At 38.6% G+C, this 15,838-nt stretch overlaps 1 protein-coding gene across 4 annotated transcripts in view; it reads right to left on the reverse strand.

Annotated features, from left to right (window-relative positions):
* Positions 1 to 15,838, reverse strand: part of ATP8A2 (ATPase phospholipid transporting 8A2) — a 302,495-nt gene that overhangs the window by 98,677 nt on the left and 187,980 nt on the right. For 3 of the 4 annotated variants that reach the window (XM_066313085.1, XM_066313088.1, XM_066313087.1), the window contains 6 exons: positions 14,230 to 14,304; positions 11,433 to 11,555; positions 10,348 to 10,426; positions 6,650 to 6,711; positions 6,212 to 6,268; positions 1,704 to 1,811 (listed from right to left, as the gene is read on the reverse strand). In XM_066313085.1, coding sequence (XP_066169182.1) covers positions 1,704 to 1,811; positions 6,212 to 6,268; positions 6,650 to 6,711; positions 10,348 to 10,426; positions 11,433 to 11,555; positions 14,230 to 14,304 — 504 coding nt within the window. Of the gene's footprint in view, positions 1 to 1,098; positions 1,273 to 1,703; positions 1,812 to 6,211; positions 6,269 to 6,649; positions 6,712 to 10,347; positions 10,427 to 11,432; positions 11,556 to 14,229; positions 14,305 to 15,838 lie in introns of those variants that run through there. The other variant, XM_066313086.1, reaches the window with a different exon arrangement.

Genomic DNA, 15,838 nt, shown 5'->3' on the forward strand with positions numbered 1-15,838 from the left:
TACACAGCTCCACAAGTACTGGACTGGATGCCCTACCCTACCAGGCAAGGTAACTGTGTTCTCCATTAAAAAAATAAAATAAAATAAAATAAAATAGAATTGCATCTTGGCAGAATATTAGTACCACTTCTCAAGTCATAATGTCAGAAAATCAGAGCATAAAACTAAAAGTAAAACAAACACTTTCTAAAAATACGTTCAAGAAAAACCAAAGCCTTATTAATATGAAGGTATTATTCCAAGACCCGTGGTTTTATATGCTGCAGCAAATGTTGATGACCAACACAACGTGAATTTTACTTAAGCTGCAATAAAAAATAAGAGTTGCTTTGGGAAAAAAGAAAGGAAACAGCAAACTAAAGCTCCTAGTTTGACCCCTTACATGTTACATAACATTTTATCATATTGTCTGCGTTTTAGAAGGCTGACATGTTAATGGCAGCACTGAAGTTTGCTGTGGAGGACAAGTTGCTCCCAACAATGCATGATACTGAAGTCAAATTCCTGCCCAATATACGAAAGTGTGAATTAGAGCTACTGATGCTGTTTGTGCTGTGAAACATGAGAAGATCGCCATGGAATACTACCAGAGGACTGAGGCTTTGTCTGTCAATCACTTAGTTGCTCATCTCAGCCTGTCAGCTATCAGTCTTGGCTGTAAAACCTGTCCATGAAAATGTATCATGGCCTCCATTATCCTCAGTGTTTTAGAACATAATAATAAAATATGTATTAGGTCAGAATAGCAACAAACCGCTCTTGTTGAGTACAAACATGGGAGTAATCTCAAAAATCTAATTGGCTTGCCAACATTCAACTTTTTTATTATCATTTTCTAGTACACAAGGGCAGCAATCTAAGCAATATAATTTTTTTAATTAGTAGATAGCTTTTCTTCTTTCTGGATAATAAACCATATATTTGTATTGAAGTCTAAACTTACAACCCAATAGATTTTTCTGGTAAATTCAAAAGCAGTTCCACCTCTACAAAATAACCTTTTATCATATAGTTATTAAATCCTTAATTGTTACAATTGTTAATTGCAATCCCCCTATTTTAAATGTGCACAAGGCTCTTGAGTGATTTTGACAGGCTTGTGATTTGATCTTCTCACCAGGGGTTGAAATAATGACATTTAAGGAAAAATTTTACTACCCGGAGCTCAGCTGACAAGGAAGGAACAAATCCAGAATTCCTCCAGTACCATAACCAGTAACGTATCAGCTTTCCTTCTGCTTTTGACCATCTCATTCTATTCTCAAGGCAATTCTGCTTATTTAAAATGAATGAAGGCAAAAAGCAACAACATGAAACAACACATATGGAAAACAACAAACCCATGACGAAACAACTTCCCAGACCAAATATGACATTTTGTCAAAACCACAATATCTTACCAGGACTAGACACTCATAAAAGAGCCAGTCCCACTGCCATCACAGTGAATTGGGAATTGTCATATTGTTAGTATCAACAGTGCATGTAATCACGGATGATGTCAGTTTGGGGGAGAAAGAGAACTCTTCTCATGAGAAGATTAATCTAAATGAATACAGGGATTCAGAAAAGGTTAAATTGAAGCTCAAGCACTTTCACTGAGGTAGAAGCCCTTTGCTAGCACTATGTGAGCGCTGAGGCAGCGGGGGACACGGCGCTGGCGGCAGCAGGGCGCTGTCCCCAGAGGCAGGTGTGGTACTGACCTGCCCCAGCATGTCCGGCGCGATGGGGAACGTGGGCCAGATGGCCGAGTACACCCCGAAGAACACGAGCCACAGCAGCATGCTTCCCCAGACGGCCAGGTGACTGAACTGCCAAGGAACAGGGAGAGAAGCAGAGTCAACACACGGCACTTCCTCCGTTCCCCCAGCCCAGAAGTGCTTCCCTGTTCAGGTCTCTGTTGGTCTCACTCAGGCCTTGGTTTTGGGCCAGTAGCACAGGTTGTTTAAACAGCATAAACCACTCCTCTTTAATCTCTGCCTCATAGCAGGGCAGACAGATACCCTTCTCAGCCAATCTATCTTATTTGGAGCTCTGAAAACTCATCAGATTTTCCTTGGAACCATGATTTCTCTCATCTAGTTCCTGTATCCTGTCATGCACATGCCAGATTCAACACATAAATCAAGGTAGAAATTTTCAAAGGCGCAGGTTAAAGTTCACATGGACAAGTCCCTTATGGTAGTACATATATATACAAGCCATATGCATCCCTCACTTTCCTTGGAGGAAGATTCAGTGTTGGGGAATACACTACCACAATCAGCATCTACTGATCAACTTTGTTTTTTGTGTTTTAAAGGTGTTCTAATTGATTTACAGATACGCAATGCAGTTTGCATCTTTACTGGTTCTTTAGTCTGTAGACTCACTAAGAGAAAATAAAAGAACTATTAAATGACCAAGAGCACATCCAGCACAAACTTCTTTTCAGTTGCATTGAAGTAATTTTTCCTACACACTCAAACTGTTTTTCTGTTCAGGATGATTTAAGTTGTTTTACTTTTACACTCTAGTGGATGGAACCAGTAATTTCAGTTGTAACAAGCAACTGAGCTCATTACCGGCTTCAGCTTTTCTGGATGCCAGCAACTCCTGTGGCTGATGACTTTGGCTCCAATTCAGAGAAGTACCTGCATAAATCTTAATTACTAATTACATATGAGTTCAGGAACATGGGAATAAATTCACATACTGGGTGCTGGTGGACACAGCGTGTTTTTTCAGCTCTTGGCTTTATACTTCCTACTGGATGACTCTGTCTGTTGACTTTTGGAATGGTATGTCTGAGAACCAAAGAAGTGTCTGAGTATTGTGTTCTGCTTGCTGTGAGATAAATACGAACTTCTGGAAGAAGGAGAAGATTGTTCCTGATCTGCAACCACTCGACATCCTCAGGAAGGACAGCTCTCTCCAGCACAGGCAGTGAAAACAAACAAGGAGCCTGCAGCACCAGTACAGACTGGCAGATAGCTGAGATCAGCTAGAGGCTACCTTACAGTGGAAGCATTCATACAACAAAATGTCAGAGGCAATGGAAAGAACATTCTTCTAGGCACTCTCAGAAAGCTGGAATTTTGTCCAACTCTGAAAGCAAGACACAGGATAAGCCCCTTCCTGGAGAGACACAGTGGGCAGGAAGATCAGTTTTCAAACTTTATTATTTATTCTGTTTCACCCAAGAGATCTGACTTGAGTAAATAAGCAACTCCTTACCTAAAACAAACAAACAAGAAACAAACTAACTAGAAAAGCCCAGCCCTAAATCCACACATAACAAACAAAACCCTCCAAAATACCCACATATGTGCTCAGTTCCAGTTTTAATGTGAAAAAAAGTAAGAAACCAAAGGATTAAAAAACCCCCAAACAAACACTTGGAGGACGAGAGGGATTTTATCCTTTCAATCTACTTACTTTTCTGAAAACTCGGCACATTTCATGTCAAGATTCTGACTAGAAGCCCTGCCCTAGTGAGCAACTATAGTGCTCAGCTCCCCAAAGATCAAGTACTGCAAGAACTCATCATTAAGAAAAGTCAGCCCCATGCAATGGCAGCACCATCATTGCTTTCTGAAAGGATATGACACCTTCTCTTGAGCCACAGCCTTCCTCCCAGACAAGTGGACAGAAGGCTCAGGATAGCCTGGACTGGTGCTTTCCTGCTGGACTTTATGACTAAAACCAGTGAAAACAAAAGCAAGCAGAGAACCCAATCTCAGGCATAGCCTTATTTTGTAGGAAGTATATTTATGCTAGTGAAATGACATCAGTTTTTTGGTTTGTCTGGGTTTTTTTTTTTTTTGTTTTGGTTTGGTTTGGGTTTTTTTGGGGTTTTTTTGTTTTTTTTTTATTTTGGGGGGGGGGGGGGTGTTGGATTTTGTGGTGGGGGTTTTTTCCCTTTTTTGGGTGTTGTTTCTTTTTTTGGTCTCACTCAGGTTTTTCTTTCCATTCTGCTGCTAAGATAGTTTTTAAGTTTTATGGATTTTCACCCTTTCCAGCTGAGCAGACTTTGCTCATTTTATATTGTGTTTACCTTCTTCTCACGGTTGTTCTCATTATCTCAGGCTTATTATATCTGCCCAAACTGCTTCTCTGGCCTCTAAAGAGCTGCTGCATTCTGAAAGAGCCCTCCTTGCCCTGCTTGAAAATGTTCCTTACACAGTCACCCCACCAACCTTTGCGCTGTTGATCCTCCACTGACATCTCCATTTACCCCTGGAGACTTCACGTGCAAAACCAGAAGTGAGCCCATCAGATGTGTTCAATGAATGACAGAGAACAAGAAATCAAGGTTCTTGCATAAAAACTAGACAGAGTGTGTGGGTCACCCATGTGCCCTGCTTATCTGAAACAGCTCCTATAGCGTGGTAAAGCAGTGATGAAAAAAACTCCGTGTGTTTGAGAAAAAGCCTACTACAGTGTTCCAGATAGGCCACACGTAACATGAAGCTACTCCACTCACCTTTAATGTGTGGATTTTATTGTGCATTATGCTACCACTTCTATCACAGCCTTTCTCTCCACGCTACCTACTGCATATACCAGGCTCCCAAACACCGTGACTGTGTTATTAATTTAAAGCTTTCTGCTGAAACTACCATGTTCTCCCAAGGGGCAGTGCCCCTCTCACTCTCTAGAACAAACCGCCTGTAACCAATCCACTTGATGATGGAGAAGAGGCTTAACTCACGGTTGTAAATTTAATACTCTTCGAGTAATTTAAAGATTCTCTGTGTCGATTCACTCACAGCTGAAACTATAACCAACATCAGATTTTGAGATTATGACAGTCACTGTTCCAAGCAATGGGACAGGATTTAGAAGTATATATAGGAAAAGAGTTGATTCTAAACACAACTGTAGTGTGAATAACAATAATTTTTCTGTAAAATGCCAGTGTTCAATATTTACTAAAAGTTATGGATCTTATAATATGAAGTTTAGAAATTAGAGGATCATGATTATCCCCAAGTGAATGAAAAGAGACACATTACCTATCCAGGGAAGAGGAGAAAAGAGAAATCATCAAACAGTTCACAACGAAATCTAAACAAGCTCACATGCCTTCAATGTGGACTTGGTTATATGCTTTTCTGGTGCACAAGGGATTAATTTAAGGATTTTTGCATTTTAAAATATTGATACACAACACAGAACTGATGCATAAGCAACAGTAAAAGACAACCAGATTTTATTTTCAGATGGGAGAATGGGGCAGAAAATATTAACATCTCCCTAACAATTAAATAACCCATATAGATAGCATTTCATCTTTAAAATTCAGAACAGATGTCAGCTCATTGATCTTCACAATTCCTTTGGGAGAAATGAAATGAAACATTTTACAACTAACAGAAGCAATGAGGTTAACAAGATTCTAAGCCAAACCCTCCAAGAAACTGGTAAAATAAGAATGTGTCCTCAAGACATCTTAGGTATGTAATGAAAACTGGATAAAGTATCTTACTGGTATAGAGAATAAGGGATTCCATCAAAGTTTTAAAAACTAGTGTTTCAGAGGGGCTAGGGGAAAGGAGGGAGAAAGGTGTTGAAGGTTCATCAACACAGGAGCCCTCCTCTTCCTGTTCCTCACACTCTGGAGCTGACTACCCTGCTAGATTCTGTCACCTACCAGTGATCACTTGCCCATTTCAAGTAAGTAACTCAAATCAAGGTACCAACATAACTATTTAATTCACATCCTTATTACACTAAGTCTCAAAAAACAAAACAAAACAACTCAACCAATGTGAAGTCATCACCAGTTCTTTTTTGCCTGGTTCAAAGATGTTTTCAAACACCAGTTGGTTATCTGTGGGCAGACACCTTTCATTCCCTATAGCACTAATTTTGAAGGAGCTACAGAGTACAAAGGATAATTTTCTTGATGTACTTTCTTAAGCAATTACAGTGGTATGTTGATTTCGTGCAAAATTCTCCTAATTTTTAAGTAGTGATATTGAAAATACACTTTTAGTGTGCTCTTCCCACTTCTCTCGGGCTGCCCTTTTTCCTCACAGATATCGTGTGATCTACAAGTTTGTTCCTCTCACATTCTGTACTTAGGGAGCTTAGCAGTCCACCCTTACATGAAAGACTCAATTAAAACTCTCAAGTCCCAAATGACTTTTAGTACTTCTTATCTGTATTAGTGCTCATTAGGGAGGAAGGTGTGCTAATAAAGTAAATAATACTGAAAAGTACTTACTCTTGTCCATGCAGTTGTTTCCAAGCCAGCTTTCAGACAAACAGTGACTACAACATACTGCAAGGAAGAAAAAAAAAAAAAAAAAAAAAAAAAAAAAAAAAAAAAAAAAAAAAAGAAAGAAGACAACTTCATTACTAATACTCTCAAATTCCAAAGTGTTCATGGCCCAATCTCCCCTTTACACCTAAAAAGCTACTACCATTTAGGTACCAACCCAAGAACTTGGCAGGGGATGGGGGAAAGACAGAGCAGAGGCTATTGTTGGTGCATGTCTGGGAAAAAAAAATTAAAGGAAGAGAGAAAATCACGCACACAGCATCAGATTGATTTTATTTTACTCACACACTTTCTTCAGGTTTACACCATTTTCCCACAGTAAAAAAAAAAAGCTGGAAAGAAATTCTACCGTTCATAAATTGCTAGGACACACAAACTTACAGTGTAAACTATGTTTCCAACAAATAAATAGTCAACTCCCTGTCCATTTGTGAATACTGCATCTGAAAGAACATGAAAAAAAATCACATTTGTTAGCAGCTTATCAACAGAATGAACAAAATAACAAGGAGATTTTCAGGAGTGAACAACTGGTCCCAACCTTTCCTTTTTGAACATCAAAAAGTACTCTTATGAGCTGTGAGGTAATGGTAATGCAGAAGTTGTGCTCAGCCAGGACTCAGACACGCTGCTCAGACAGAGCAGATATCCATAGCCCTGGCTGCCAGAAGCTGGCCTAGCAAAAGGGGCAGTGTTCACCATACCCCAACATGCAATTTGCCTGTAAGAGCTGAGGTGTGTCACTGTCACTTTTTCTGTTGTTACCTGTCCTGTACTAATTGTCACCTCTAACAATACTTATTATTTGCAAGCCTGTGATGAAAAAGCAATATTAACAGCATCTGACTGTGATGAAAGAGAGCTGAATAAAGAAAAGCAGTGACAGTTTCATCTGTAAATGACACATATAAACATGCACAATATCTCACTGGAGGTTACTTCAATAACTGAGCAGTATTCAGTCTCTGCCCATCCGTTCTCTATCAAGTGTGCACAAGGGTGAGTACATACATGTCAATCTATCATTTGAAAGTGCCAAACTTGGAAATACTTCAAATGTCATTTAGTCTCTCAGCCCTTGCTGAATCAGACTGGAACACCATGAAAACACATTCAACCACCACATGAATGCCAACTGAACTTGTACTCACAGGAGTTTTCAAGCATTACTCAAGCATGATAAGTATTGGTATTTTCACGTTTTAAGTCAACTGCTAGGGAAATACATGAACAGCAGGGACAAAAAGGCTTAAGGTAAAACCTTGGACTCATTCCTAAACACATACTGTCTAGCACAGTGAGCTTCTACCATGATGATGCATTAAGTTTTACCTTTCATACTATCTAGATTCTGTACTGCATTAGTATATAACTCAACTTCATATAAAGTTTTCTTCACAGGGCAGTTAAACAAAACAATCCTTTTCCACCCCAAGAACCAAGGATACCATTGCAGCTTCAGGCCCAACAAGTACAAGCAACAGCGAATTGAGGAGAGAAATCTGGGAGGATGGACAATCTAGATAACCTGAAACTGTAATTGGACAATTAACCCCAATGTGTAAATGGATCAAAACTTATAGAAGTGTGAAAACTTGTGACCTGTTATCCGTCTTGGGTGTAGCCTTGGCCAGGCTCCTGTACTGGCCAAGGTGTATCCTTTGAAGGCCTTTTTAATAAATATCTACTTTATTCCTTTAACACTGTCTAGCCTCTGTTCTAGGTAGCCTCTCCAGACATCAATGACAGCAACATTTTGTTAAGATTTCTTTGAAAAACTGGATCAGACATTCTTAAACAAAGGTTGTGTACTCCAGATCAGTAAATTTTTAAGCCTCTAAAGAAGAGTTCCTGACATCTTGAACTCTGTGATGGACACCCTGCCTAGTTTACAGTTAAAAACCCACATATATTTAGTCAGTACAGTTAACCCAAGCTACTTGTTTTGCTTTCCTTCTACTACGCTGCATGTGGTTGTCTCCAAAGAACTGACAGGCTCTGAAGATTTTCCAGAAGATGCTAGTTCTGTATCCCTGCTTTCTTTTCAACATTAACTACTTAGAAACAGCAGCAGATAGACTAGTGACTAACACTGCAACTGGAGTGAAAGCCTGAGAAAGATGCATTAGGTTGTGGCATGGTTTCCAGCCACTGGCCTCTTCACCAGCCCAGCTCCTCCCCAGTGGCTTCAGCAGGCATTTACCACACCACTCAGGGACACACCAAGATTTTATAGTCACCTTGCTCCTTCTCCTGGTGTCAACGAAGAAGGTGAAGAACTTAGTCTCCCATGCCAAATGAGCCCTGTTAGGGCCAAAAGGCTCAGTTTATTAAGAAAAAGGCATGCCAAAACATATAGCAGTTTTGCTAGAACAAGCTGACATGACACAGCCATGTTCTTGTGCAACATCACAGTGAACATTTAAATAATTGAATAAATTTTCCTCTAAGTCTCAACTTTTTAAAAGTTGTATATTTTAATGCAGTAAGGTAATGTCTGTCCTTATTTTTCAGTGTTTTCCATGACTTTGGGAGGCTGTGCAGTCCTGAAAGGAATGATATTTGTGCTAATGAGAACAGCAGGATGCTCAGTGGACATTCATTTCTGAAGCTATACAAGTGCCCATTCATGCACTACAAGTACTTCACATTCTAAGGAACTCGAGAGGTTAAGAACCATCTCAGTGTGAATGGCACATTTTTGTCTCTGAAATCCTTCTTGCTCTTGGAAATGCAAAGAAACTTGAAAATTCAATATTCATTTCTCTCTAGAAAACAAACTAAGCAACCTATTCAAAGGAACTTAGAAAGTTACCCTTTCAGCTGGTATTTCAGGCATACAATTCTAATTGTTGAAATGAAAAGCACATTATCTATTTGGAAACCAGAAAAAACATCTATGGAAGACTATGCAATTTTAAGTATAAGCACTACAGATGCAAACGCAAAATTTCTGCAGTTGAATTTTAAAAAGAGCTATTCAAGATTAACATTTGTCATAGAAACAGTGTAACAGAACAACAAAACTCCTCAAATCAAAATAAAAACCAACCAACCATAAAAGCCCCTCTCTGATGAAACAGAACCTTCTTTTAGCCCACGTACAGAGGAAGGGGAAGTCCCTTCCTTATATGGTCCATCAGCCAGCATGTGAAGTTCCCACTGAGGATATGATACTGACATTTTAATCAGCCAAGCAGAGAAACATGAACCTAACCCCCACAAGTATCTTTACTATCATGCATCTGACATGAGCATTCATCTTCCCTCCCTTTTTATTTCTTTCACCTCCTCCCCAGTTAATCCATTCTGGAGCTGAGAAGGTTTTCTTAAAATCGGTGCTTTCCAGGAAGTTTCTCTTGTGAAAAATGTATGATTTTAAATAAATACTCTCTTCACCAGCCCTAAATTCCTCACCTGATCTAACCTCCTTTCTTACTACAATCAAAGAACAGATTTCCTGTGGTTTTTCCCACCCACACAACTATACTGGAAAGCTAGGTAGGAACCATATGGGATTTACTGGTCCCTGAAATACCATGTAGTTGTGTTACCCTGAAAAGCAAGACTTAATAACCTGAATTTGTACACCAAAGAGTCTGATTTCCCCAGTATCTTTGACTCTTGATCTGGTTTACTTCTATTCCAGCCAATTCTTTTTTCACACTACTGAGTTATGGAATAGGAGAGATCCAACAAGATATAAAGCAAACAGTTCTAAGGCAGCTGCTGGAAGAACATTATTCAATCAAATGTTGAGATCTCAACACGCTACCATAAAAAAAAAAAAAAAAAAAAAAGCCATTTTGTGAAACATCACTCAGTATTTGGATAAGACTTCTTAGCAAAGCAGTAGTTTCATTTTTCACCTATTAAAGTCACTATATGAACAATAATTATGTTAAACTAGAATAATTTCTGAAAGCCACTAGACAACCCGCCAAGCTCAGCAGCTAAAGACTATTGAACTGTCTGGCAGCATTATTTCTTGGGACTTGTCACGACCCCCCTTCTGCAAACACACTGGTTCTGTAAGACTGAACACCAGTTACTGACATGAGAAATAATGAAGCCCTTACCATGCTCCAGCACTTTCAGTGGAAACCAGAAAAGAATGATGGAATGGATAAGGGCATTGATGCAGTGACCCCAGAAAACCTGAGGGAAAACAAACCAAGCCATCAGTAAAGTCCAAAACTCTTGACCTCTCCCTAACTCCTAACAAACACTTCATTGTGTAGTTTAGAGTCAGAAAATGTTTGTCCTGAAGTGAAATACCTAAACTTCTGCAGGATCTATTTTCTCTTACAATTTCTGCTCTTTGACAAGAACACACTGGTCCAGTTCAATCATTTTATTCTACCAACTTGAAGCACAATGGGCAAGCATGCCTCAGTTGAAGATCTTTATTGAAATAAGGCAGACAGATTGAGTCAACTTTGTTTAATTACCTCAAAGAATAATTTAAAGAGAGTGATTCAGCATTTTGAAATATTTTCTTTTAAAGGGCAAATACTTTGTGCCCCACAGTTTATAACTAGGAGATAATGCAATTTGGCACAAATCAAAGCTTTATGTACTCCACAATTTCCTCTCCAAACAAAGCAATAAAACAGCTTCCTTGATTCAGAAGTACATTTAGATGTGCTTATTATGGAAAAGACAGAATATCAAATGCTGGAATTTTCCAGCATTTAAAAAGCAAAATGTGTTCTTCAAAACTCAGAAGTTCAAATAAGCCAATTCAAATTCTGCTTCCCAAAAGAACTACTGGAACAGAGCTATACTAACTATGAAAAAGCACCCTGGCAGAGAGTGTTATGACAACACATGTTAAATAAATCCAGGCAATGTCATCATGACTTATCAGTAGCTGTGAATTGAAAAATCATACTTGGATACAAATCCAACTTTGAATCAAAGTTTATGGGTTTTTCAGGACCAGTTTAAGGCAAAGCCACAGCAGAAAAATCCTTATTTATAAACAAGGTTGCTTTTTATTAAAAAAAAAAAAATCCCTTGGAAAGAACTGGAAGGCTGAACAATCACTCAGTGGTTAGCACAAAGCAGAAGTAACATCAGGAAATAAGTTATTTTCCGACTAGAAAAGTCTGGAATATAAGAATACTTATGTTTTTTCTTAGAGTAACAGGGTTTCCCTTACCTTTGTGTTGAAACCATCTGCATTTTGAGTGATTTTGTATAGCTGTGGAAATCTAAGCATGCTATCTTGAGTACAGGATCGTTCAAAAATTCCCAGAGTAAAGGGTGGCAGTGCTGTGAAAATCTGCAAGGAAAGCAAATACTAATTGAAAGCAGCTCTTAGTTTTAAGTGTATCTCATATAATGTTTCCTTATCTAGACAAAAGTAAAATTCTCACAGACTTCAGTGAAGACTTACTGTTACCTAGCATGTTAGTTGACATCATTTTCAATAGTCCAAACAAGTCCAAACATTAATTTCACCAATTTGTAACTCTCAAATATTGACTTAGGAACAAAAGAAGCATGAAAGAAAATTCACATTATTAACAATAAGCTTAAAACCAAGAAGTTAAGCATCGTTAGTTTCTGATGTACCATCTAATCCAGCCAGGGTTAGACACATCCGACTGCAAAGGAAAGACAACATGTATTTTTTAGAAAACAGCTTTGTGGGAATAGGTTCTAATATAGCTGCAGTTGTAGCCTTAATTAGATATGCAATGTGCTTAACCACTGCTAAGTTTACAGACAGAGTAAATGTGGAAATCACATTAAGAAAAAATAATTCTACTGAGCAACAAAGGCCATTCTGCATTATGGTACTTTGGGGATTCCCCTGGCAGGCATGAACTGATAGGAACAAATGAACTGCAGTGTGTGTCTGTGCTATGGGCAGACGCTTGGATGACCAAGCCTCGGAAGCCTTCCAAGACAGGCAGCAGGACACTCTGCCAGAAGCAGAGTAAATTAGCCTCCACTGACTTTAACATTGCTGCTCTTAAAGTGTTTCCAGGATCCGAGGCAGCTCATTTAAAGCCAGCTTGGGTATCCATGTTTCTTGTGGTGCACAGTGCAGGCACAGAGTGAAAGTAACACCAGGGTGCAAGTCTGAACACTAAACTTCATTCACTTCCTTTTACATCAATGGTTTATATTCGAAACATCACTTCTAATCCTATACATACATACATATATTTTTAACAGTTTGAGCAGTGTTCTTGAAGTTAAGAGGCAGGTTGGAGTTATGAACTGTTTCTAGGGTTTTTGGAGAAGGCAGGCTGTGATTCCCACCAGCGGCACGCTGGCAGCTGGGGAGCAGACAAAGAACAATGGGGAGGAATAGAGACAAGTGAGAATCAGTAATTACAACCCTCAGTCCAGCGGGAATTGTGTGTCCTTGCTCATGAAGTGATAAACCAGATGGCAAAAATGGCAGCAGGCTGAGGGTAAAGAACTGAAAGTGAGAGCACTGGTCCAATATATTCCAAAGAAGACCATGCTCTCATACAGCTCAAATGTACTTTGCCAGGTTTCTGGTGTTTATTGGGACATTTACATTCTCACTTGAAGTAAAGCTTCTAGTGGTTTTGAACACAAAGGCAAACCTCCAGTGTGAACCAGTGCAAAATCAGAAATTACAACGCCACTATGATTTCATACACTTCATATTTTAATGAGACTACTAATGAAAGAAAGGGTTAATCTGCACAGAAGAGAATGACTTAGCTAAAAGCACTTCAAAATCTAAGCCCTACAAATTGTGGAAGTCCCTAATATCCTACTGGCACTTGATTCTCTGAGTCCACACAACCAGTTCTAATTTTAGAAAATACTGACCTTAAAAAACAAGGTTTAGTTTCTGATTACAGAAAATTAGTTTTATCCAGAAGCTTTAGGTAGGGTAGATAGATTCACCAAGTGAGGTTTAAAGATAATAGATGCAAATATCTAAACATGAATGACAGAGACTGCATAACAGTTAGGAAATTATGGTGAAAGGAATCAAGGGAATGATAAATCCTTGAATAAGTATCTTTAACTAAGAGTATGAAATCTTATGGAATATGGAGACTTGTGCCATCATTTTTAAAATTAATGTGACAGAAGTTAAGTGGTTCCATTAATACTACTCAGTAATAATTTGCTGTCTTTTTCTGTATTAGCATATATTTGAAATGAGTTTTTCTAAAGAAAAAAAAAAATCAAATTCCCTCCCTGAAAAGAGACTTTTTAACAGTGTCCTAACAGCTTATAAATCCAGGCACTGGGCCACTCATAACATTACAAATGTGACACTGTCAAAAACACTAACACAGGTATACATTATGCTACAGAACTTGGTTCCAGAGATCCTTCAGACTTTAATCTATGTGACTGATTAAAAAACATTACTGATTAAAGTAATAAAGTCACATGACACAGTGTGGCACCCTGCAGGCCATGTCAAGAATCAGAAACCACTCCCAGACTGACACATCCTGCTCTTGTTTCAAGTGCAAAGTGCTGACAACACAGTGATGCAGCTTCTCTTTCTGTACCTAATGGAGCACAAGTCAGCCCAAAGCAACTGCATAACAGCACTCTCAGCATCTAACTCTATGAGGTCTGAGAGAAAAAAATTCATCAAAACTAAGAGAGTAGGAGTATTTTGAGCATGAACTGTCACCAAAATATTCAGTACAAAACACTGAAAATGCTTTTGAAAAGGAAATCAAATTCTATCTAAAATCTGCAGAGTTTTATACAGGCTATATTAGGCTAAGCATCTATTTTCAAAGTGTTCTCCCAAATTTTCATTTTGCAATAAAAATATAATTTTATTTTTTTTCCCTACCGCAGAATGGATTAAAAATGGCTTTTACACATGAATTCACCTTTCCTGACATACATCTAGGACAGTTACCTGTGAGAAATGAGACACAACAGAATAATACAGTAGTCGCAAGCACTATCAAGTCAAAACATGAAGCACTTACCACATTATACAGACCGATGCACCATCGCTCAAATAAGATCTGCCCAGAAAATCCATTAACAAAAGCAAACCAAAGCTGGAAAAGAGACAAGTTACAAAAAGCTTTAGATTACTCCTGCAGTACATGCTTCCATTTACAGTAGAGTAGAAGGATGTGGAATACAGACCACCATCTGGAGACAGATGCTTGTCATGCTCTAAAAATAATTATCAGCAGTGCCAGGCAATTATTTTCAAGTCTTACATTTTAAATACCAGCAGAATACTCCCTGTTTAAAATAAAATATTCAGGCTACAGAGAAATTTGCTGGATTTACATCATTGCTCTAAAAAAATAGATGGCATCAAGCTATTACAAAATCCTTATCCCTGGCAAATTAATATGCTTGAAGCCAGAAGCCAACCTGACTTCCAACATGTTTGGTAAAGACCAGAATTTTCAAGGTAACTGTTTTGATGGATGTTCTGCTTTACTTATGTTGCATTTTTACAGTCCCAGAATTACAATATCTACTTGTCAGTTAATGATCATGATTATAATCCAAATGATGCAAACATTATTATTTAATAAACTACCTATTTAACAGTTAAAGTTGCAAGAGGTTGCAAAACAGGCTGCAGAGTCTTCATCCTTTAACAAGTCTACAAACGCAACAAGTTAACAAATGCAACTGGGCAAGCCCTGAGCAACCTGGTTTGCATTTAATATTCACCCTCTTTAAACAGAGGATTGGACTAGATGGACTTCAAGTTGCCTTCCAACTGAGGGGATTCCATAATGACACAATCCCAGGAAACAGCTTTAAGCTTCAGTGCATAGGTAAACTCTTTTTAGCATTTCCGTGGATGCAGCTTCTTTGAGCCTATTAATCTTGCTTAAGCACCTTTCTGAAGCACGAACTGCTGTACTGGGTTGGAACAAAGTTTCTTAGTGGACAATGAAAGAAGCTTAGGAAACACTATAACTAAGAAAGGGAAAGAATTACCATTTTCCAAGTAAATTGGTAACTGGAAGAACAATAGCAGTTTAAGAGCATCCTGAAACAGTTTGCATGTAAAATCATTACACTTTTTAGATAACAAAAGATTTCTGGGAATTTCTGGCTACAGTCCTTTTCAAAATCCACAGTACATATGTCACTTTGTTCAAAATTAATTCAATATTGCGTGTGAGAACACTCCCTCTAACCACCCTGTTTTAACATATTTTGTGTTGCCTTTATTTTACAAGTCGATGTTGCACTGGATGCACAATGTATTGCAGACCAGTCAAGTGATAACCATGCCCATTCCCTTCACACTCCTTAAGAGCCCATGGCACTTAGTGCCAGGTATCTTTTCTGACACCATTCTGCCACTCACTGGGCAGCACTCTCCTACCAGCATCACTTATTCTCTGGTTCCCTTGTGCAATATTAGTGGTCTAGCAGAACACCCCAGATAACATGCAGTTAGCTGCACATCATCTGATCTCTTCCCTGCTCCCACCCAAAATGGATATACAACAATCAGGAGGAAAAAGAAAACAATCCAAGAAGTAAATGAGACCGCATCAAGACCTGTTACTGTTTTCACAGATGCAATATCTAAACAGACCAGGAATCTCACAT

The sequence above is a fragment of the Sylvia atricapilla genome, chromosome 2 (genome assembly GCF_009819655.1).
Source record: "Sylvia atricapilla isolate bSylAtr1 chromosome 2, bSylAtr1.pri, whole genome shotgun sequence".
NCBI classification, from domain to species: domain Eukaryota; kingdom Metazoa; phylum Chordata; class Aves; order Passeriformes; family Sylviidae; genus Sylvia; species Sylvia atricapilla.